This window comes from Phalacrocorax carbo, chromosome 22, assembly GCF_963921805.1.
Source record: "Phalacrocorax carbo chromosome 22, bPhaCar2.1, whole genome shotgun sequence".
Classification (NCBI taxonomy): domain Eukaryota; kingdom Metazoa; phylum Chordata; class Aves; order Suliformes; family Phalacrocoracidae; genus Phalacrocorax; species Phalacrocorax carbo.
The window spans coordinates 2,372,300-2,395,337 of NC_087534.1; the positions used below are offsets into that span (position 1 = coordinate 2,372,300).

General features: G+C 51.5%; 1 protein-coding gene across 1 annotated transcript in view; it reads left to right on the forward strand.

Moving 5' to 3' along the window:
* The window catches only part of CSMD2 (CUB and Sushi multiple domains 2), a 358,465-nt gene that overhangs the window by 314,025 nt on the left and 21,402 nt on the right, over positions 1–23,038 (forward strand). The window contains exons 50-58 of the mRNA XM_064471428.1: positions 549–737; positions 6,093–6,278; positions 6,598–6,792; positions 8,164–8,337; positions 8,706–8,879; positions 11,610–11,783; positions 12,585–12,773; positions 15,362–15,535; positions 17,790–17,972. Coding sequence (XP_064327498.1) covers positions 549–737; positions 6,093–6,278; positions 6,598–6,792; positions 8,164–8,337; positions 8,706–8,879; positions 11,610–11,783; positions 12,585–12,773; positions 15,362–15,535; positions 17,790–17,972 — 1,638 coding nt within the window. The remainder of the gene's footprint in view (positions 1–548; positions 738–6,092; positions 6,279–6,597; positions 6,793–8,163; positions 8,338–8,705; positions 8,880–11,609; positions 11,784–12,584; positions 12,774–15,361; positions 15,536–17,789; positions 17,973–23,038) is intronic.

Consider the following 23,038-nt stretch of genomic DNA (forward strand, 5'->3'; position numbering starts at 1 on the left):
GGGGCTGCTTGGTGTGTGAGGCACAACTTAATCGTGACTGCTGGTGTTACAGATGACGTTTGCACTGAAGTGTTTCAAACACATCGTGCTGCTGCTCAGGTGTTCTGCCACGGCTCTCGCAGGAGCAGGGCCGGCGAGTCTTGGTTGCTCATTCAGCACAAAACCGCTGCTGGATACCGAATGTTTGCTGAGAATTCCTTAAAATGAATTACTGTGTTTTGGAACTTAGCAAATCTTAATTAATGGAAGTTATAAAACTGGGTTGAGAACTTGCCAGCATGTCATAAATAAATAATGACTTTACTCAGTAAATGAATTAAGTAATATTTAATTATCAGGAATTAGTCTTTATTTCTAGAGCTGAGTGAAACTTGGCTAGTAGCCCTGCACTCTTTCCCCCTTTGACTTTATATTTATCCATCACGAGTTCTCTGTTTCTTGTGCAGCCCTAGGTTATGGCAAGCACAGTGTAATTCCTGAGAGCAGGAAGGGAATTTGTCTTCATGTTGCCCATCCGGTGACTGATTTTCTTCTGCCCTTCTCTCCAGCTCCTTACTGCAGCCTCCCACAGCCGCCAGCCCACGGGCTGATTCTCAGCCAGACGGGTCTGCACCCCGGCAGCACGGTCCGCTTCGGCTGTGACACAGGCTACCGTCTCGTTGGCCACAGCACCACCACCTGCTCCCAGCACCCTCAGGGCTACTTCCACTGGAACGAAGCGATCCCCCTGTGCCAAGGTGAGAGCAGGCAAATGTATCTTTACAAGGATCTGGGAGTCCTAGGAAGGGCTGAGGATAAAATAAAAACCTGTTGTAATTCCCGCAGTTCCCTGTTGAGAACCGGCTTGGAGCGGCAGGCAGGCAGTGCGGGGTGCCCCGCTTGTATCCAGGTCCTTCGGAATAGAGGAGCAAGGAGGGGAGGGAGTAACTGTTCGGGGCGGGGGAGGAAAAAGGCATCTGTGTAAAGGCTACCACTGTAGAAGTGTTCGAACTCTCAGTAAAGACAGGGCCATGCCTCAGTCAAGGACGGGAGAAGCCGTTTCTTGGCAGAACCTGGAAGGACTGGCAGGAGCATGGGCCCTGCTGGGTTCTGGTGACTGGAATTTCCTTTGGTATTTCTGGAAGCGCCCTCTTAGGTCTGTGTGTGTCAACAGGGGATGAGAAATCTCTCCGGATTCAGATGGTGCCCAGTTTGTGTTGGCTTCATGTAAGATTTAGACATGTAGTTGTTCTTTCCACATTTCCTCCTAATTAACCGTAATCTTTATGACGTGTCATACTTAGCACAGGGCTCCTTCCCGGCGCGGGAGTGGAGGGGAGGACGGGGCAGTGTGCCCCAGGGGGCTGTGCTTCTGCGCTATTTTCTCTCTCTCCCTATGTTCATTTCCTGATTGCACCTTTTTCTCAGTACGCCAATCATCCCTGTTCCTTTGTGTTGATAAAATGCCCATCTTTATTCTGATGAAACCTTTCAGTGTCTTTGAACATTCATCCGTGCTCCAAGGGGACCGAGCACTGGGGATTAATATTGCATTGACTTCCCTGGAAACTAGCCAGAGCACAGAGACAGCATAGGCAAAATCTCATTGCGGTGTCTGCGTTATTGTCCAGTCCAAGCCATAAGGAAAAGCAGGAATATTTAGTGTGGGAGGTACCAAAGAACCATGAAAAAATCCTTTCTGTGCTCCTGAATCACGTCGTCTCTTTGGAAGTTGCACAGGGGTGCAAGCGGTCCCGCCTCTAAAGCCGGGTTTTGTGCTGTGGGTGCTTCTGCCCATTTGGAGCCCTCTCAAGGCTGTATTTATTTAAAGGTGAGGGAAAAGCAGTAAACCAAGACCCTGCCACCCAGTTGCGTTGGCAAAGGGGAGCTGGGGAGCTGGGCACAAGCTCAGGTAGCGATTTAGCCTCCGCGATAACGTGGACGGGGGCAAACGCCGAGTGCTGGAATGAGCAGACGAACCGCGCAGCAAGACCGGCAGGCGCGAGGGGCTGTCATGGCAACTGTGCCTCCCGAACCCTTAGCCCAGCGTAAGGAATTCCTCTGATGTGCTGCGTCTTTTTTAAGGAAAATCATGTCATCAAGAATAGGCACAAATGCTGCGAAGTCTTTGCTGCCCTGGTGTGCTGGAAACGCCACCTGAGCCTCATGTTCAGCTCCAAAATCTATATTTAACTTCCAAGAGGTGTAATGGTGCGTGGGGAATGGATCTTAAACATGGAGGCAGGGAGGAGATAGAGGATGCGTGGGGAGGCTGGGAGAGGGCGAGGTGATACCTTGGACGAGGTGTCACCTGACAGCGATGATTCAGAGCAGAAATGAGTCCCTGAGCACCAGCGCCCAGGCTACCAGCGAGGGAGTCAGAGCCAGATCATCCGTGGCTTGTCACTGCCTGGCCTGGAAATGCGGGGGGGCTCCTGCGGTGTTGCTGAGCTCCCCAGGTCTGCACCGTGGGATGGAGGGGTGCGAGAAGAGGGTCTCCCTTTAGGAGCTGCCCGAGACGCACTGAACCCACCCTGCGCCGTTCTGGTTCAGCTGAACGCGTGGCATGTCAGGAGCTCCGTGGGCACAACCCGTGGTGCCACTGCATGGCAGTTGCCGACAGAGAAAGAATTTGGGGGCCAATTCATACTGTTTTAGGCAGGCTCCTGCTCTGATTTCCCCTTTGGGGAGGGCAGGTTGTCCGCTGACCACACCGAGAGCAGCGCAGTCAGGATCTTGGTGCTGGGTATCCCTCTGGAGGAGCCCGTCCCTCTCGCAGGGGACTTGCTGGTCGCGATAGATCCAGAGGTTGAAAATAGCCCCTTTGGGAAAGTCACCTCCTCTCTGTTTCCCCATACTTACATCAGGAATCTGAACAGTGGCCCATGGTTATCAAGCGACTGAAGGTGGATGCAGGAGGTGAGCGGCAGCGAGCCGGAGCTGTAGGAGAATTCATGGCGGAGCAGCTCCCCCCCCCGGCCTTGAGCAGCTGATGGCCAGGGCTGGCTCCGCTCTTCTTGCCTGCTTCAGCTACATAAAATCCAACATCCTATTTTTATATATTTATTTTTTTTCCCCACATTGCTCTCAAAGCCAACTGGCAACCTTTTGGTTTGGGCTGTACTCAATTTCTCATCCTTTCTGGTGGCCAGGACTGCATGGCAGAGATTTGGGAACTTGATCCATAACACTGCATAAATTGCTCACACAATCAGCTGTGTCAGGAGGAGGGGAACTGGGGTGCCCGTAAACACATGGTCTAGTTAACAAATGACATTTCCCATAGCTCTTTTCTGCCAGCGCATAATCCTCTTCCCCTTCCCCATCCCCTCTGAATAATCTTTACTACGTGCTCTGTCCTAGCTGACATTTATGGAGGCAGCAGAGAATATTCTGCAGGGAACAATCTTCCGTTGGCACAATGGGGGAGAACATAAGATGATCTAATATGCCTTTTCTGTCTCTGCTGCCTATTTTTAAGCTGCTTTGTTTTTGGAATCCCAGCTGCAGATTTGCTTTCATAGCCTCTGTCCCTTTTCCTAGCACATCGTCTTCCGCAGGCAGAGTTTTTGTACCTCTGACCCTCCCTAAGTGCTCCTTCTGCATTTTCCCTGGACCACGCTCTCCGTGGGTCTCTCCAAGCCAGGTGCTGGTTTGTTTTCCCCTGGAACAACTACTCTCTGGTTCTGGTGGATTGCAGTGCCCACAGTTTGAGCCTCAGAAATGCTCTTTGGAGCGGATGGCAAGTTTATTGCCACCCCAAAAATCAAGCTTCTCTGCTTTGTGCAGGGCTCCATAAATACAAACTTAGCACATGCTACTCAAGGATGCTGGGTTTGCGGGGAAGGAAGGATCCTGCCACGGATCCAGGGCAGCAGAGGTCACAGCCCAATTGGTTCTCCCTGTCCAATCCTCTTCATGTTGTAGCCTGAACCACCTGCAGGTGAAGAGGGTTGCAGGTTTTTATTATTTCTGGTGGCTTAATGACATTTTTAGTTGACTGTGTCTGGCCCAGAAGTGCTGTATTATTGCGAACTTGTCTGTCAGGGCAGGGTTTATGCAATGGAAAGACTCTAAAGGATCAAAGAGGCCACTTGGGAGGCAGAGGGAGCTTGCTGGGAGGCAGGACTAGGCAGCAGTAAGTCATCCTTCTCGTGTGCAGAGGAATGAAGGCAAGTGGCAGCTGAACCTGGCTGGCCTGGAGCGCAGCTGGCCCTGGTCTCTCTGCTCCACTGTCCCTCCCCTCAGTCTCTGCGCCTCAGTTTCCTGGTGGCAAATAGACGTGATGAGTTTTGGCGAAGCGTCAGGCTGCGGAAGAGAATTGAACAGAGAAAGGAGGCGGCTTTGCTGGGAGCAGTGGCATGGGAAGGGGGTCGGCTTTCTCACCAGTCTCTTTGCTTGGATACAGCATCGGAAAGTAACACTAAGGGAGCTGCCGGGTGGAAGTGGAAGGGTAGGACTTTCCAGGTCCCCTCTTCTTTTTGCCTCAGAACGAAATTGGTATTCAGCGTGGCTGCCTGTCTAGACACCCAGCCTTGTAGAGAGATTCGCCAAGCTCCTTAGCTCGATGAAGTGACATACGTGTGATTATCATTTCAACCAGGGATATGCCTGATCGTGCTAATACCAGCCCGCTGAATTACTCACACCCATTAGCAACACCGGCGTCTGCAAGGTGCTGTGTAATTGTGCTCCAGGCTGGGGCTCTGGCCGACTCATGTAGCAGCAGTGGGATAAAAGGGTCTCGGACCCTGACTGCTAGAAAGCTCCAGTGGTGGTGCTGATGCTGTACACAATAAGTTTGGTCTCTCCTTTCTGCGGTCAGTGGTGTCCATGTCACCAGAAGGTAACTTTTCTAAAGTTGCTGATTTTTGAGCCCTCATTTGAGAGCAGAGGGAGTACAGGAAGGGGAGCGTGTGTTGAAGTACCAGCATGTGGCTCAGGAGACACAGACTCAGCCTCCGGTTCGTACATTAGCTGAGTGGGAGCAGCTTGGGCTACTCCAGGAAGGAATGGATTTCCTTTAGAGCATTTTAAAAACGCAGACAATTGTTTGGGTTGGGTGTTGGCCTCCAGATCAGTGCTTGCTAGCAGGCTCTGCTCGTCTTGGTGCCCGCAGAGGCTGGTGGCAGCCCCGCTGGCTGGTGGTCTCGCAGCGGCAGCCCACGCCTGTCCTGACGGGCGGGCTGTGCGTCTCCAGCCCAAGCAAGATGGGCTTCCCCCAGCGCCGAGACTCAGAGAGGGGTGGGAACCAGCGTGGTGTTTTTGGAGGCAGGTCTGGGTTTGGTTTCCCAGCTCTTCTGAATGCTGATAGAGGGGAAAAAAACCAGATTTGAGTGACAGCCTCCCAGCGCTGGTTTTCCCGGCGGTAGGGAAAAGGGTAACAGGGCTTGTCACGTCTTGCAAAACTCTTGCAAAATAAATGAACGTGATTCTGGTCTGTGGGTATTTGGCTGTTGCTCATCTTTCTGTGACCTGCCTGTCCCTTTGCTGCCCTGTTTGGCTGCTCTTCTGGCTGCAGAACGTCAGCAGGAGTGGTGCAGAGCATCTTCTCCGAAGTGCTGCCATCTTGAGCAGCCATTTGGCATTGTGCCTGTTTATCAGGTTTTTTTCCCCCCTGATTTTCCCCCTTACCTTCTCAGCTGTAATGCTAAATTTAGCCTTCCTTCTGCCACAACGTGGTTATACAAATTGCTGCTTTATGTAATCCAGCAGTGCTATTGGAAAGGGGTTTCAGGTTGTTGCTGCTGTGGGGTGTAAATACAAAACGTTATTGCTATCTAATCCTTTATCTCAGTGTGAAAACTTTCGAAGAGTGTGTTGATGCGTTTTGTGTTGCAGATAATGTAGAAAGTATGAGCCGGAGTCTCTTCCAGCAGAAATTAGTATTCAGCGTTGGCTTTGCAGTTACCACACTGATAGACACGAGCTGAAAATCTGATCCTCTCTGAAAGTGGGCATTTGTTGCAGCTTCTGGGGTTGAACAGGGGCTGGAGCTTTTGTAAATAGGAGAGCTTGGGATCCTGGCTTTCAGCTCACTTACCGCAAATCCATGACAAAATTGGATGCCGACTGATTTCTCGGCCGTGTTTTCTTCCCCTCCTCCTTCCCAGCGCTCTCCTGTGGAGTTCCCAGAGCCCCAAGGAACGGAGTTGTCTTTGGCAAGGAGTACACAGTGGGTACGAAAGCCGTGTACCATTGCAACCAGGGCTTCGAGCTGCAGCCCGGGGAGGAGCCCAGCGCCGAGTGCCTGCAGGCCGGGCAGTGGAGTAACGGCAACCAGCCCCCGCAGTGCGTGGGTGAGTGTTTGCAGCGGTGCAATCCCACAGGGAGTTTTGGAAGTCCCTTCAGTAATGCCTTCCTGCTCTAGCACGGACAGCTTTGCCTCACAGGTGCAGTATTTAGGACAGCGGGTTTCTAGTCCTCTGTAACATGGGTCTGGCATACCCTCTCATGGTGTCTGGGTTTCCCACCCGTAAAACAGAGATGCTAATACTGTCCCCCTTCTTGAAAAGCCAGCACACTTGCTGAAACGCCCTGAAGCGCCCTGGAGTTAAACACCTATTAACCTCTTTCTGTCTCATTTCTTTTCCCTGACTCACCACACCTGGTTTTTAGCTGTCACCTGTCCCGATATCAACAGCATTGCAGTTGAGCATGGTCGGTGGCGGCTGACCTACGAGATCCAGTACCACTACAACGCCCAGCTAATGCTCATCTGCGACCCTGGGTACTACTACACCGGCCAGCGAGTCATCAAGTGCCAAGCCAACGGGAGGTGGAGCATAGGCGAACCGATGCCGACCTGTAAAAGTAAGAGCAGTGAGGCTCAGGAGCCGCGCCGGGGCAGGCCGCCTTCGCGGGGTGTCTCGCAGGGGACGGGGTTTCTGTTTTCCATTCGGTGGCTGTGCAAGCGCTGCCGTCGGCGTGCAAACGCACCCCAGCCCTGGCCGCTCTTGGCAGCGTCTGGGAGTGCGGCCGCGCCCTGCTCTGGTAGAAGAGAGTGTGGATGCAGGGAGAGGTCATCTCTTGATCTGATTCTTGGTTTGACCTAAACAGTTCTGCAGGAACTCGAGCACGTTAGCTCGTCTGTTGCTGTCAGGTCCCAGCAGGTTCGCTGTCACTGGTGCCAGATGCTCTGAAGTTTGCTTTTAGGAAAGAAAATCGAAAATTCTCACTTAAAACCTAACCTCTCCCAGTTTTATGCAAAAGCCAAGTTTACGAGGGTAACAGTGTCACCTATTAATCAAAACCACTCTTGGCAAGCAGGCAGCTCGCTCAGTCATTCTGACATGACTGCTGTGCTTCGCATCTTCTCTTCTATGGAAGGCGGAGGGCTTTTCCTCTCTTAAGTGCAGACAGAGACAGAAAATTTTCTCCTTCAGAATGGCGTCTTTCCCTTCCTCCCGCCTCCCTTTGTTTCTAGAGATGCAACTGCCGACTTCGGTGGCAGATGTAGTCTTGCCCCTGCTAGCTCTCCAGCCAGATCCGGGAGCGTTTTATTTCTTCAGTGTTATTGCCACCTAAATTCAAACGACACGATCTTGGCAATGCACTAAGGTCAGAAGCACCCAGCGTGAGTCTCTTGATTTCTTGCTGAGTGCAAAAGCTCCAGAGGGTTTGCAGACCTTTAAGGTAGATAAAATAAAGAGCTGAAGTTTGTGGCTGGGAGCTGCATTTGCAAGCGCTCCTGGCCAGGCTCAGCCGCACCCTGCAAACCGGGCTTTCGGCCCTCTGTGGGTCTGATCTTTAGACATCAGCTCTTTCCTGGAAGTCACTGTGTGAGGAGAAGCTGGGTGTCACTTTCTAATTGGAGATCTTGTGCCATTTTGTGGTTTTGCTGGAAGTCAGACTTCCCGGGTGTATCTAGCAATGGGTTCGTAATAGAAATATTCCAGTGTTAAAAACTTCCTGTGTGAAAAACTCCCTAGCCAGTCTTATCTTTAGTACTTCCCTTGCGTCCTGAAGAATAAATATTAATAGCACTTATATTTGTCACCTCATGTAACATGACTGTGATGCACTGTTATTATCCATGTAACTATTTAATAATCTCTCCTACTCCTTCCTGACTTCAATAATAACTCGCGGAGGTAAGCGTCGCTAAGTGCTTTTCTTTAAAGAGCGCATCTCCCTGCCTCTTCTGTACTTCCGCCTCTTACGGTACTTCGGGATCTCTTGTAGTTATCTCCTGCGGAGACCTGCCGACTCCGCCCAACGGGAACAAGATCGGCACGCTGACCAGCTACGGGGCCACGGCCATCTTCTCCTGCAACACCGGCTACACCCTGGTCGGGTCCCGCGTGCGGGAGTGCATGGCCAACGGACTCTGGAGTGGAGCAGAAGTGAGATGTCTGGGTAGGTGTGGAGTTCCCGTGATGCAGTGGGGAAAGAGTCCTGACTGCGTGTGAGGAGGGAATAGGAATTTTAGGCACCAATTCAGCGAAGAACCCAAGCGAGGACTCGGTGCTGCTGAAGCCGTAGGGTTTTAAGTAGATATAAAAAAGAAGCAGACTTTGATTCCGTATTGCTCAACAGATGTGAGGTGTTTTGAGACTGGAGAGGAGAGCTTTAAAAACGATGTGTTGTTTTTACCGCTGCTCTGGGTTTATTTATGACTGCGGAGACTCGAATTCAGACCCACCCTGAGAGCTGGGCGGGGGTGTGATGCCTGCAGGGGGGGCCCCGCGCCGGCTCTCGGTGATTGCCTGTCTCCCCCCCCGCAGCGGGGCACTGCGGTGTTCCCAGTCCCATCGTCAACGGGCAGATCAACGGGGAGAACTACAACTACCGCGGCAGCGTGGTTTATCAGTGCAACCCCGGCTTCCGCCTCATCGGGATGTCGGTGCGGATCTGCCAGCAGGATCACCGCTGGTCTGGGAAGACGCCTGTCTGTGTGCGTAAGTATGTTGTCGGATTTCTCTAGCCCTGGTGACAGTCAGAGGACAAGAGCACGCGTGAAGACCGTTGTTCAGAGTTCACGCGGCCGGGCTGCGTCCCTTGCTTTGCAGGCACACGGCGAGTGCGCTGCGCACGCACCCCCGGGGCGCGGGGAGGAGAGCGCTGAGGTGCGGCGCGAGCGGCCTCGCTGCAACTGCGGCCGCTCTGAGTCTTCCCTCTGCTTTGTAAATTCCACCTTCCTTTGGTGGTTTTCGTACGCTGAATTTCTAATGGGGGAGCCCAGCTGAAGGTTTCTGGGGAGACCACCCTTTGTCGGGGTGTGGGGAGGCCAAAGGCAGGCGCAGCCCAGCCAAGGGCACCACAGTTGTCACTGTCTTTGAGACCCGTGCTCTGTGCCGGACGAAAGTCAGTCTCTCTCCTCCTCTGATCCACGTTCACAAGTCACCTTCTACAACCTGCTCATTTATCTTTCCAGTAAATAAGCTAATTAAGTAAGTCTCTAGAGCTCTGAGGTCTTAATAAGTTTAAGCATCTTCTTATCGATGGACAGTGCAATCCATGTATTTCATATCATGATTCTCCAGTTGTTTGCTTCCGATTTCTCCTGTATGGTTTAGAGCTTTATGTGCTGAGGCATGATAATAACAGCAAGGTAGGAAGTAAGGAATGACCTATAAATCAGTGAAGATGCGGACTCCAGCCTGAAAATAAGAAACAGACTCCAGTTGTCAAGGTTAGCAGAGACTCCAAAATTTGGAGGGCGTCTAGGATTCTGCATGAGCTTTTTAGGAAAAGAATTACTGGGAGGAATGTCTGTGGGTCTGTAGGTAGGTTTGAATTGCTCTCGTGTCTGAGGCTGCTCTGTTGAAAAAGTTTGAATTCGCTTTTACCTGCCAAGCGTATACATACTGACCTTGGACCAGGAAATCGTATTTAGGTGCACAGATACCACACAGAGGTCCTCCTGCCGCCAGGCAGATCTATGGAAATGCAGGATTTTCTAAACATCCATAAAAACGGCTCATCTGGTTTCTCTCAGGAGGGACCAAACCCATTAGAACAAAGCAGATGAACATTGCTCATCTGTATCTGTCTTCTGACTCCTGAAGCGGAACAGGGCTGGCTCCGGTGCAGCGCCTTTGCTTGCCTCTGCTTTTCGCCAGCTCCTGACTCTGGCACCTGAGAGCCCACCAAGCTTTTGTGCAGAGATCTGTAAAGGTGTCTCATGGGCAGAAGCTGGCCTTGAAGTTATTATGCTACGTTAGGCCTTATGGATAACGTAAATTTAATGTCATTAAAGCAGAGCGCTGTTGGGCTCCGAAATGAGATGCCTTGAGGCTTTATTGCTTCTGAAGAAGCTTGTGGCACGGTGTGTGTTAGCACATAATAATTTCCTATTGTTCTGATATTTTCTCTTTAAACCTGCTGCAGTTGCTTCCTCTGTGTGAACAGGTCTTTCTGATCCACGCCAACTGCAGGGAGCCTTTTTTTTTTTTTCCTGGGACAGAATCCATCACCTGTTTCAAAACATGTATAATCATATTCAGAAGTACCTCGGAGGATCTGACATCTGCCTCCTGCAGCACCAAAAGGCTATCTTGCTTCATATTTTTTAGACCCGTACCTGCCACCAGCTTGCATACGGAATAAATTCCCATCCCTGTGGTACAGTCCAGCCCTGGCAGTCAAACAAGTTATGGATCTTTTGTGGGAATTTCATCTTCTGGTCTAGCTTCTGGCTTTGGCAGCTGTACAGCTGAACGGCTGGACTTTCTCTGACGGACCATTACCCTGTTTCAGCCTGACAGTGATCAATATTGCTTTGTCCTCGGCTGTCGGAAGATGTCGCATTCCTTAATGTGTGTGGCATACCCCGACGTTCCTTTTGCGCAGCGGGGCTCGCTGCTGTGCTGGAAGCAAAGGTCTGCAGGCTGCGCTCGCGGCAGGGGCTGTACCCTCCCTGTATCGCCCGCCTCTGCCGAGGTGCCAGCGGAGTGGCCCGGGCAAAAGCACTTTGAATTTCGGTGTCGCGTGTGCTTCCTGCTGCTCCAGCCTTTGCCTCCGCGCTTTCCCTGGGCCTTGCTGGAGCGGCTCGGGCCGGGACCCTTTAGCCCTTTACCTCGTCGCTGGCTCAGGCTAACGTCAGCCACAGGAACAAGGACTATGCAAAAATCCTCATTTCAGGGCTTTAGAAATAAAGCTTTTCCCCCAGTGGTTTTCAGACTTAAAGCAGGAAGATATAAGCTTTCTAGGCCATATGCTAGAAACCTGATTTTTCTGCCATTTTTCCTCTCTTTTAACTATCCCTCCAGGTGAAACTTTATACCGCAGCGAGCGTACATCTGACACCAGGGAGAGGGAGGAAAATATCAGGCTTCATGACCGTGTGTACAATACCCAGGGTAATGTAAGGCAATAGATTAATAGCGGTAGCTGGGATTTTGGAAGAGGAGCTCTAGGGATTTACAGTATAAGTCAGTAGGATGCTGGCACTTGGCTGCTTAGAGAGTGGTTCAGAGAATTTCTTATGCCAGTAAAATGAACAAAGGTACCACGGTCTCAATGTGATTCAGTATTTCAGCAGAGCTAGCCACAAATCTTTGAAGCTGGTGTGGGTTTCAGGGTTGACGCAGGGGGTTTTTATGCCCTCCTTGCTCGGGAACTTTTTGCAATGGATAATCCACTTTCTGCCAGGCAAAAAAAGCAACCTCTCCGATTTCTGATTGTAGCTATCACGTGCGGCCACCCCGGCAACCCTGCCAACGGCTTGACCCAAGGGAGTCAGTTCAACCTGAACGACGTGGCCAAGTTCGTGTGCAGCACCGGGTACCGCCTGGAAGGAGCGCTGCAGTCCCAGTGCCTGGCCAACGGACAGTGGAGCAGCACCCTGCCCGCCTGCCGCGGTGAGTCGTCTGCCTCCCCCCGGTCCCGGCAAAGGGGACTGGTCTGAGCCTTCCTTGCTGGTTTCTCTGGGTTCCTAAAATCCAGCTTGACGCTGTCATGAATTCGTGTAAACCAGATCTTGCGTGTCCTCAAGTTTGAGCTCAGAGGGCTGTGTTAGTCTTGGGCATTAAACCTGATTTTGCCTTGGGCTTCACTCGAAGCTGTTCGCAGACCCTGCCCAGCCCTGCATCCTCCAAGACATTGAAGTGTGTGTGGTGAGTGGGGAGGGCATGAGAAAATGTCAGGCCAGTCCCTTAGCAGAGGCCGTCCTGGTAACCCTATAGACCAGTCTTCTCAAAGCAAACGCCACGGTCTTTGTGCAGAGCCCTTTCTCCTTCTAGGCTGCCCTACTTCTGTTGGTATTAGCACTCAAGTTCACTTATCAAATTCCCTCCCCTGCCTGCACTCCCTTCCTCTGTACTCCCTTAATCCAGTATCTGTCGATACTGTTGCTATGTCCATCGGGAAATCAGTTCTTCTCAACTGCCTAATGGAAGCCCCGGTTTGGGGCCAGAGCGCAAGGCTCTGCTGCTAAGCATCGCGCGGCAGGGCCCGAGCCGGCAGCACTGCCTCTACTCTCTCTTTTGTCCTTTTAATAAGGATTTTTTTCTATTTCTGCCCCAAAGAATCTTTAAAAAAGAAGAAACTTAAATTGTGAAATATGTGATTTGCAACTTTTCCCCCTTTTCCTGCTCAGTTTTGGAGAATCCTTTGTTCTTTGTTACACCCGTTGTTTTGGGTTTTTTGTTGTTTGTTTGCAGTTGTAAACTGTACTGACCCCGGGCACCTGGAAAACAGCATCCGTCAAGTGCAGCCAAGTGGTCCTCACAGATTCAGCTTTGGAACAACTGTCTCATATCAGTGCAGCCACGGATATTACTTGTTGGGTACACACGTCCTTACCTGTCAGGGGGATGGCACTTGGGACCGTGCCCTCCCACAGTGTCTCTGTAAGTTCTTCAGAATAATACCCACCCACCACAGGCTTTCATCCCCCATCGTTCTCTGTTGCTTTGCTTGAATGGCCATGTGAAAAAGTCTGGATCCCTTTGCAATCCATGGGAATCCTTCCATCAGCTTCACTGGCCTCTAAATCTCGCCCGCAGAAGGAAAATATGTGGTCTGAGGAGAGTCATCCTGTTGGCCAGAGATGGTTTCCTCCTGCTGGGGAAGGCAGCTCCTGCTGACTTTTACTGGTTCCATGCAGCTCCAGCAAAAGTATTGCAGGCGGAGACGGGCAGCAGAGCTGCTGCAACACAGGTGCTCATAGGAAGCAGCGTGCAGCTAGCCTGGCTGAGGACAGAGCACATTTAGCACCGCTCAGGCATGGCCGAGTTTTCATACACCCACTCGTCCCTGCAGCTTTGAGGCAGGGAAGCGGCAGCGCGATGGTGAATTAACCGCGGCCTTTATTCTGCTGCGATGCAGGTGCCGAAGAGGATTTGCTTCCTGCCCCTTGCTCTACAGTTCTCCCCCCCTTTCTTAGAGTTTCCTGGCCCTTTCTGCCATTGTGGTTTGCAGAGAGAATTGGGAGGTTCTGGGTGATGGTTTAGCTTAAGGAGTATCTCCAGTAGCGTAGAAAGGCAAAATACTCCTGGTGCTCACGTGCTGTGGTAGTAAGACCTAGTCCAAGAGCTTTCCGTGCACTGTATGGAAGGTGGCAGCAGTGGCGTTCCTACCTCACACCGGGGGAGACCGAGGTCCAAGGCGGATTTGGAGCTGACGTAGGGCTGCCCGGTGAGCCAGTGGCAGAGGCAGGAGCAGACCCCTGGCAGAACAACCCCCGGCACAGCTCGTACCTCCTTCTGGAGGGTAAAGCAGCTGCCATCTCCTGTTACCTGGCATACCAAATCATTACAGCAGTCAGAAATGGAGCCCCTTAAGTTCAAATCGGCAGAGCTGTTCTAAAGCCGTGACTGTTTCTTTTTTTCTCGTATTATCCTTCGACACCTAGTCATACAAAGTAGTTTTTGGCACATTTTCCTTTCCCTTTGTTAGCAGCATGCCACCTTCGCGCATTTGCAGCACCCTGACAGGCCGTGGGGAACTGACAAGTGATAAGCGTGTGTTACCGCAGCCGCAGGGGCTCCGAGAGGGTAGTTGCTTTTTAAAACCTGGGAGCCCAATATCTCGGGCTCCCTCAGTCCACAGCTTTCCAGCTAAGTAAAAGCGATCTGCTTCCTTAAAATGTTGAGCATCCATTGACTTGGTGGATTTGGGCATTCTCAAAACTGGAAGCTCAGGTCACTTTTACGGCTGATTATCTGGATTCCTGGGCTTAATAGTTTAAAAAAAAAAAAAAAGGCAAGAGGTTTTTGCATGTCTCTGTTTTCCGTGTGTTGAACTTAAGATGGCTTAGTGCTGAAACCCATACCCCTTTGAAGTGTTTATAGCTGGGTACCTGAAATTACTAGGCACTTTCTAGAACTTAAATTAAGAAGGCTGATGCCAGACAAGCTTGGGCTGCAAACGTTCTCTCATGCCTGTTTCTGAGGAGGGCGTAAAACAGAGCTGATCCCCTTTGAGGGGTGGGAGAGCGAGTCCAACAAGTAAAGTACACGGGAGCAGAGCCTCACGCATCAGAAGAAACAGTCTTCACACTGTGTACGTAAATCCTTTAAAAACCTCAATACCGCCACAGGTTTTAAGGTTAGCTGAGCCTGCTGGAGTATTTGTTATTAAATTGTTAGTTACAGTGTGAGTTTAAGTATTAGCTATCAAATGCTTTTCCTTGCAAAGCGTCCTTGGTTTTAGTCACAGCTCTGCACCAGTATATTTCAACGCCCACGTGCCCAAACATACGCGTGCTCTCCTTTTTATTGAAACATACATCATGTTTTCTACCGCATGCCAGTATTGGTATTTTTAGACTCTAGCAGAGGGAGATAAGATATCCGTTACGGACGCTTTCCTTCAGAAGCACAGTGGTGCACGGTCTTTACGCTGAGCATCCTCATCCAAACCTGTTTAATAGCCCCTCGATCTGTCAGTGTATTTGTCAGAAGCCTTCCCATCTCAGCTCTGATTGCTAAGCTAAAGTAAACCTATTAATTATTGTTAGTGGTGTTTTTTTACTAGCCATGGTCGAGTGAGCAGCACTCAGGATCTACCAGGATAATTTGCTCGGGTGTGACACAGCACCGGTTGCAGCTCCGTGTCGCAGGACCTGGCGCTGCCAGGGGTGGGTGGCCACGGGAGTATTCACGTTTAAGAAGGGATGAGTTTTCTAAGGAACCTGCAAAAAGCTTGTCAGTGTCAAGACCGGGCATTTATGCACAAACCCGTGGCAGTTTTTACAGGGTGAGCTCATGTCCCCCAGAAGGAAACGATGCAAGGTCTGCCATGCCACACCCGCACCGTGGCGTGAGCCACCGGCCGTTTGGTGGGCTCTGGGCAGACGAGCGGGTTTAAGCTGCCACGGTCCTGTGCAACAACCTCAAACGTGCAGTACTTTGCTGTGTACCCGCTGCATCTGCCTTCGAACGAGCATCACAGGCGGCTCCCGTGTGGTTACAGCTGTCGCATGTGTCTCTTGCAGTGGTCTCGTGCGGCCACCCCGGCTCCCCGCCCCACGCTCAGATCTCGGGTGACAAGTACACCGTTGGCTCCGTGGTCCGGTACAGCTGCCTCGGCAAGCGGACTCTGATCGGCAACTCCACTCGCATGTGCCAGCTCGATGGGCGCTGGAGCGGCTCCCTGCCACACTGCTCGGGTAGGTGGGCTTTGGGAGGGAGGGGATGGGGCAGTCCTATCCTCCACTACCCTTTTTTTTATCCTGATACGCCTTGCTGAGCTGGAGAAATGCACGTGCTACAGAGGGAGATTGTGGAAGGCTCTGAAAATCACTGCATCTCAGCTATCTGGTCTTGTGCAACTTGGTTGATAAGCACCGGCAGAGAATAAACCACTCGGCTTGCAAGATGAGGAATAAATCATTGCAGCAAACGTTTGTGGTAGGAGGCGTACTGCAGCTTGCTGCTTTAGTTTTCTCCATGTAGAGTCTGTATAGTATGAATGTGCCTTATGCAAAAATCAGGTCTGTCCATCCTGAGTGCAGCATCTGGCCCTCTTTCTCATGCATTCCACTAGAAGAAGCCCATGTGGCCCCTTTCCAGGGCCTGACATCTGCTGCTATGGCACCACAGCAGACCCAGGTCTGCACAAGGCAAGTGGAAGCTGGTACAATGAGTTTCTACCTCATCAGCATCTGCACTGAGAGCAGTTTGGCAACAGAAGTCCATCCCTACCCCCGTGCCAGAGTGAGAAAGGTCTCGCACTGGAAACATCCTGATAAGCAAAATAAGTCCTGATGAGCGGGACTTGGGTCAAAGTCATGGAGGATGCAATGAGAAGTGCTTGCCAAGCCTCCCTGAGATCGGGTTGCTGGGGTCTCAGCTGATGGCTCGCGTAGAAGGAAGGGCGCTGAACGACTGGCAGGATGCTCTGCAAAGCCCTCCTCCCGCGCCATCCCATCACTTGTTCCTTGGAGAGCACAGGGACAGACAAAATAAGAACTTAGCTGGAGCAAAGCATTTGGGAGAAGTGTTAATTTTTAATTGTGCCACTTAGATTTAGCAGCTGCACTTGACCAAGTTTAACCTCTGCTTTGGAAGGGAAAAAGAAATCAGGCGGAGTCATCCTCGTATTTGGAAGCCGTATCCGTAGACTACTTGATCTGTGGCTGCTCGGAAGGGTTTTCTGCTCCAATTCATGCCTTCTCCCCATGTGGTTGTCACTGTCTCTCCTGTCAGCCTTCCGGGTGGATTTTTTGAAACATTCAGCATTTCTCTGACTAGTTCCTGCTGGCATCTGTTGCATGTGATTTTTCTGAATGACTTCGCGGAGGCAGCTTTAGACCAAGGCTGATGGTGTTTGACAGACCCTCTCTGATTTGGGGCCAGGTGAATGACCAGTACCTCAGAACCATGATTTCCACGCAAGGGCTTGGGGAAGGGCTCCTCTTTTACACCAAACTCAGGCGGTACAGTTACAAAAGCAGTGAAGAGGCAGAAGAGAGCTCAGACCATCTCCTGCTGACGGTTCTCCATTGTGTGCAGAAGATCCCTGCAGTGGTGACAGCAGTTTTTCAAGATGAAACAAAAGACTTTGATTAAGTCATATTGTGAAAGAACAAAATGCTGACCCTGGAGCATTCTCCCCCTTCCCTTTACAAGCAAGTACATTCCCCAGATGATGAATATGCTCATTATGTTTTATATTACACGTAAGGCTGCAAAGGCTGTACCTGCAGCAAAGCACAGAAGGCCCAGGAACCGGGAACTTCACTGCTAGCGGCAGGAGCGAAATAGTCTTTCCTGGCTTGGGGGTGGATGTGTTTACACACATCATTAGCAGAGAAAGCCAAGAACAGGCATACCCGGTGTGAGCCTGTGTCAGGCAGTAAAAGGAGGTGGGCATTTCTCCAGCCTGCTCCAGAGAACCCCCTGCGAGGCATCTGCCACAGCTGCTCCCTTCCTCCTGTCCCCCTAACTTACAGCCGGCAGCTCAAAGTGTTCACAACTTGTACGAGCGGATGTTTCTCAGCTGGATCCCTCCTGCCTCTGTGCTCCAAACCCAACAGCTTCTTGTTCTGCAAATACAATAGGGCGTGCTGAGGTGGCTTGGAGCATGTCGTAATTTCTGCTTGGAGGGAAACCGTTCACATGACTGATGCTGGCAACCGAGCTGCTGTCTGCGGAGCAGCTGCCGTGGAGAGCAGCTGCAGCTGGTGAGGGCTGCATCTTGAGATTCACAAGTTATGGCCATGTTTTGCAAGCAGCTTAAAACCAGTGGGCTCCTGGAATTGGGAGACATTTAATCTGGAATTTCCCTACTCTGCCGAGAGCCGGTCAGAGTTAAATCGAGTCAGCCACACGAGCCAGATCTCTGTGCTGGCCCTCTGAACGCGGGCAGCTGGGAGGGAAGGACTTGCTTACTCTGCTGATACCGTGCTCTCTTCCTAACAGGAGGCAGCCAGGGTGTGTGTGGTGACCCGGGGATCCCCTCTCATGGCATTGGGCTGGGAGATGACTTTGATGTAGGCAGCGTGGTCCGGTTCAGCTGCGAGCCCGGTTACACGCTCCGGGGTTCATCCGAGAGGACCTGCCAAGCCAACGGCTCCTGGAGCGGCACGCAGCCGGAGTGCGAAGGTACTTTTCCAACCCACATCCTCCCCTGCATCGCAGCGCGCCAGGGTTACCGCAGCAGGGACGGCTGCCCAGCCAGCCCGTCCCCCTCTCTTTTAGTTGCCAGGGACAGTCTGGTGCTGTGAGAAATAATAGTCTTGTTCAGCATTTCCTCCAAATACTCCGTGTACGTCGAGGAGCCTCAGGTGTCCCCTTTCCCGAACATCCGCAGGTCGCATCTCACAGGAGGGTTTTCCAGTGCTGAAGGATGCGTATCGCCTTCTCGCGTGCCCAGCTCTGCTCCGCTGTGCAGGGCACACCAGGGTGGTGTCAGGGCTTCGCGCTCGTGCCAACGTCTGGGCTGAGGTATAGAGTAGGAAGAGCCTGAGGGATCTGGCCCTCACCGCCAGCCGTCCCCTGCGGCTGTCACGCGCAGGCTCGCTGCAAGGATCACCGGGGTGAATGTCTCTTGGTCTGCATCACGTACCCACCTAGATGGTCAGAAATGCCCCGTTTCGCTGTCAGATCTGCGGGTGCCACTGACTAATTCGTCGTTGCTTCGTTGAGGAAATTCAGCAGAACGAGACAAGTCAATAGCTTCAAACCTCCGTTGAAGCTGGAACTGGCGCACGCAAGAGTCATTTACATTAAGCAGAAACGCAAAATGCAAATTATAAACCAGTAAGCATATTGTCATATTTGAAAACCCCAAACCCCTTATTTTTCCATTTGAAGGAATCAAGTAAGGCCCTATAATCCAATCTAATAAACCCCCAGCCAGGTTCTTGGAGCTGTGCTGCTCACCGCTACTGTTTTATAAAAGTGTTTAAAAATCAATTGGGGAAAGAACAAAAGCCAAAACGAGGCAGGATACCAAGTGCAAGGAGACCTGGGAAGTGCTTCTCTCCAGCTGATTTGAAAGCCAAAAGCTCAAAGAGAGTTTGTAAATGAATTGGAAATTTATTCCAAATTGATGGAGCTCTTGATTGAAAAGACACTGAATCACGTTACTAATACACTCAGGTCTCGGGGTTTTTTTATTCTGTTTTTTTTTTTTTTTCCTTTTGGTGGAAAGGCTCTGTTCATCAATCTCCAGATAAATAACCCATCAGGTTCCAGAGACACCAAAACACAGATCCCTGGCAGATTTTTTTCATACTTTACAAATAATAATAACATTATGCCTATAATGTGGTCATTTAACGTTAAGTGCTGAGTGGCCAATATAGGAAAATCATTTACAGCGATGAGCAGCGTGCTGTGTCTCGGTCATTTGTACTCGCCGCGCGTTGCAGGCGCTGCGAGGTGTTCCTCTGACTGCACTTGGAGCGTTACACTGAACTTTCTGGAACAGGTATTTATAGGAGAGGGCGGGGAGAGATTAGTTTGGGGGTTGAATTCACGGCAAATGAAGGTGAGAGCCAAGTGCCTAGGCAGGTGCGTGGAAGGAATGGGCATCTCTGCTGCCGTGCAAGAGCTCCAGCACGGCAGCGGAGCCGCTCAGCGCCTCCGTGGTGCATTAGTTCTCTGACTCAGACACTTGTTCGCCGCTCTTAGTCCTCAAAATTGAGCAAAATCAAGCCTGATGGGGCTTCACAGGTCACCAGCACTCGCCTGCCCAGGGAATCCAATGCAAATTGCTCTCCAGATTAGCTGCTAAATGAGCACGGAGGGTCTCGGTCCGCTCATCAGGAGATGAGGGCCCGCTGCAGAGGAACACGTAAGTGCGCAGACGTACAGAGGACACTGACAATCCGACAGCATGAATAGAAGGGAAGGGGAGAGGAGCTGTTATCTCCGTTTCAGAGAGAGCGAGCTGCTGTAATAGGTTCAATTACAAAGCATCTGCTTGACTTTGAAGTCAAGGGGCTGATGTTCGACCGTGGGTGACTCCAGCACCGGGACCGGTACGGCTCTGATCCGGGGAGGGCACGCGCGTGGCAGATGGCAGCGCTGGGCTTTGCAGAGGGTCACCTTGAAACTCATCGGCTCTTAGTCCTGATCTTTTTGAGAAAAACAAAGGAATAGGGAGGCAGGAAGAAGTCACAACTGATTTTCCAAAAATGTACAAGTGGTTTGGAATTAAGTTAATTGCAGGGACTCCTTCTGAGGCTCCTGCTTCAGTCTGTTTCATGTAGCCCTCGTTTTGTGGTCCCTGGTAAGAGCAGCTTCCCTGGCTTTCTAAAATTGCAGATTTCAAGCCTCATTTAGCTTTAATTTAATTTCCAGCAAGTTTTTAAAGTGTAAGTGAAATTTCAGATGCTTTTTTTCCTTCTATCTCCTTCCTGATGCCCCATCTGTGTTCACCAAGGAGTGGTGCCGGAGCGGGCTCAGCACTCGTGCTTTCCTGTACGCTCCCTCCTCCTCTTAGAAGCTGAGCAGAAGATTTACTTTTATAATGTTTATTGTTTCTCCAAGTGAATTAACACTGCATCCAAAATGAGGTGGGGCTCTGGCTGCTCTTTGGCCATTTCAGCAGAGAGAAGTGTATTTATTTGAAGTGACAACGCTGGGAAAAGAAACTGAGCTTTGTCTCATGCCCATTTGACTGCTGAGGACATGGGAGGTGGCAGGGCTGGGACTCGGGTCTAGGCTGCTTTTTTCTTCCTCTCTCTGCATAGTGAGGTGGGTTTTGGGTTACTGGTTTAATTAAACAGCACGGAAATCACCAGCCCAGGCTCTCAGCTGTGTCTTAATCCAGCAGGAGGTTGTGCCTGATGTGTCAGACATGATCAGCCATCATCAGGAAAGCGTTTCAGCCAGGCGGTCAGATGGCAGCAGAGCCCAAAAGCTTTTCCTTGCTGCAGTTTCTGAAGAGCATGGCTCGCTGCTCCTTGCAGAAATGGGCCTTCTCCTGGCACTGGCAGAAGGAAAGGCCCTGAAACAAGCCCCTCTCACGGTGCTCAGGGAGGTATTTGCTGTGCGGGGCTGGGGGAACTTTAAGTGTAGAGTAAGCAACAGCGCTTGCCCCTTGCCCTGCTCCGGACGATGCTGCTTCGGCGAAGGGTGGGTGCATGGTGGGGGGAGCTCGGGGGCCTTGTCTGGCCATGCTCAGCATCACTCGCTTCACGTGCAGCTACGCTGGCTCTGAGCGGAGCATCTGAACAGGACCCAGAGAAATCCCTGTCTCCCAGCAGCTTCTCACTGTAAAACATGTAGGAAGAAGCGAAGGAAGGCAAGGGGGGGATGAATCTTCATAAGCTTTTCAGAAAAGAATGCGTGGATTGGAATCAAATTAATTATTGCTGAGCTCTGGAGCACCTCTGAGCTGTGTGATGTTTTATATAGCAGAGGCCGCTTTGTAGCGTACAAAAGCTTCCCGGCTCCCCCCAGCAGCGATGGGGTTGCAGGGAACAGCTCCGGCCGGCTTCAGGAGTCAGGGCAGACCCCCCAGTCCCTGCTGCCTCTGCTCGCGCACGTGCACAGCACGCCGCCTCAGAAATCAAAATCGGCTCCTCTCTAGGAGGAGGAACTGGGGGGGAGCGTTGCAGCAGCAGCACGTGCAGCATGCTGTCGTGCCCGCTGCCGCCGGCCCCCGGCTCCGAAACCCCTCGGGTCGGCAGCCCTTCGTGTCTGATAACTGCAGCTGTACCAGTTAGCAAGGATCAACGGGAGCGACGGCCCCGAGGAAGCAGGGAAGTGTTGAAAGGAGCGAACAGCTCCTAGGTCAGGGCAAGTAGCTGAGCTCTCAGGAGGGCTCGGGAGTGCATTTTGAAGTGTTTGCTTCCCTCTGTGCCATCTCCCGTTAGACTTTCAGTGGAGCCTGGAGCCGGCCGCGCTGAGCTCACCCCTTCCCAGGGCTTGGGCTGGAGCTGCCAGGCAAATGTTGTGTTGCGGGTGGGCTGCAGAGGTGTGCAGGTGCTTGGTGCGGGGATGGAGTTAATCGCATTTAGCAAGCTTTTCCGTGAGGTTTGCTCAAAAAGGACTCCATAAAATTAACTGTAGGAACAAAACTGACACTGATAAAGAAGCAAACCCAGAAACCCCGAAGCGGGGAGGTCTGGATCAGTCTGTAAGTCCCAGGGACGTTTGAAGTGTTTCAAAAGCAGCAGCGGGGTTTGGCGTTGCAGGAGAGCCCTGCGGTGCTGCTCGGGCCGGCGGCGCAGCACGGCCGGAGCAGGCTGGGGCCGGGGGCTCCTGGCTCTTCAGCGCAGGGGGGCAGACGTGCCGGTCGGGGTAGGAAGGGCCCGGGCTCCTGCGCTTGCCTGGCGCGTCTTCTGCAACACGGGAGGAACCGAGCCCCGGGGCGAGCTGGCTCTCAGCACCCCTCGCGCTCCTTGCCGCAGCGGAGAGTCAGACCTTCCTTGCCGCATCAGTTGTTTCAGCTGAGCATCGTCTCCTGAAATATTTCCCCGGTAAAGCAGCAGCGACTCTAAGAAATCCCCATCTGTTGCAGCTGATTTTCAGGTTATTTTCTTGAATTTTGACTTCAGTTTAAAGGCGGTTGGGTTTGAGGTTCTTAAGGAGACGCGAGTGGGTGTGACTGTGGGACTTCCAGGGTCTTCAGGATTTATACCCAGTTCCAAAATCAGAGCCAAACCCGGTTTTCTTTTGGGGCCTAATTTATTTTATATCTCCCGCTGAAGCCAAAGGGAATTATTTACCAGCTTACTGCTCACTTGTGTGATTAGATCCCATTTATGCGTAAGTTATGATTTTAAAAGTTCAAACCTTTCATCCTTATATTTATGGCTTCTTTTATATTTAACCTGTACAGGTCGCAGCTGATGCACGCGGCGATTAAACCATTTCCATGCGTCTCCTTGTAGTCACAAAAGTGATATTTTTGGGTCATCAGTGTGTGTTTGGCCACGTCCGTAGGTGGAGGAGGTTGGGCAGGAGAGAACCGCTGATGTATGGGCGGGCAGTGAAATAGTAATTTAGAGCTTTTTCTGAGTTGATAGAATCTGACTTTTATCCCAGCATCTCTTGGAAATGACACCGTGTATCACAGAGACGTTGGCTGCATGAGAAATCTGTAACGAGAGAGCACCTCGGATGATTTTAGTGCCATGCAGAGTTTCTGTGCACACAGTCCAGAATGGTTATTAGTTTCCTCCTGTCAAACAGATATGCCTCCAACAAGCTCA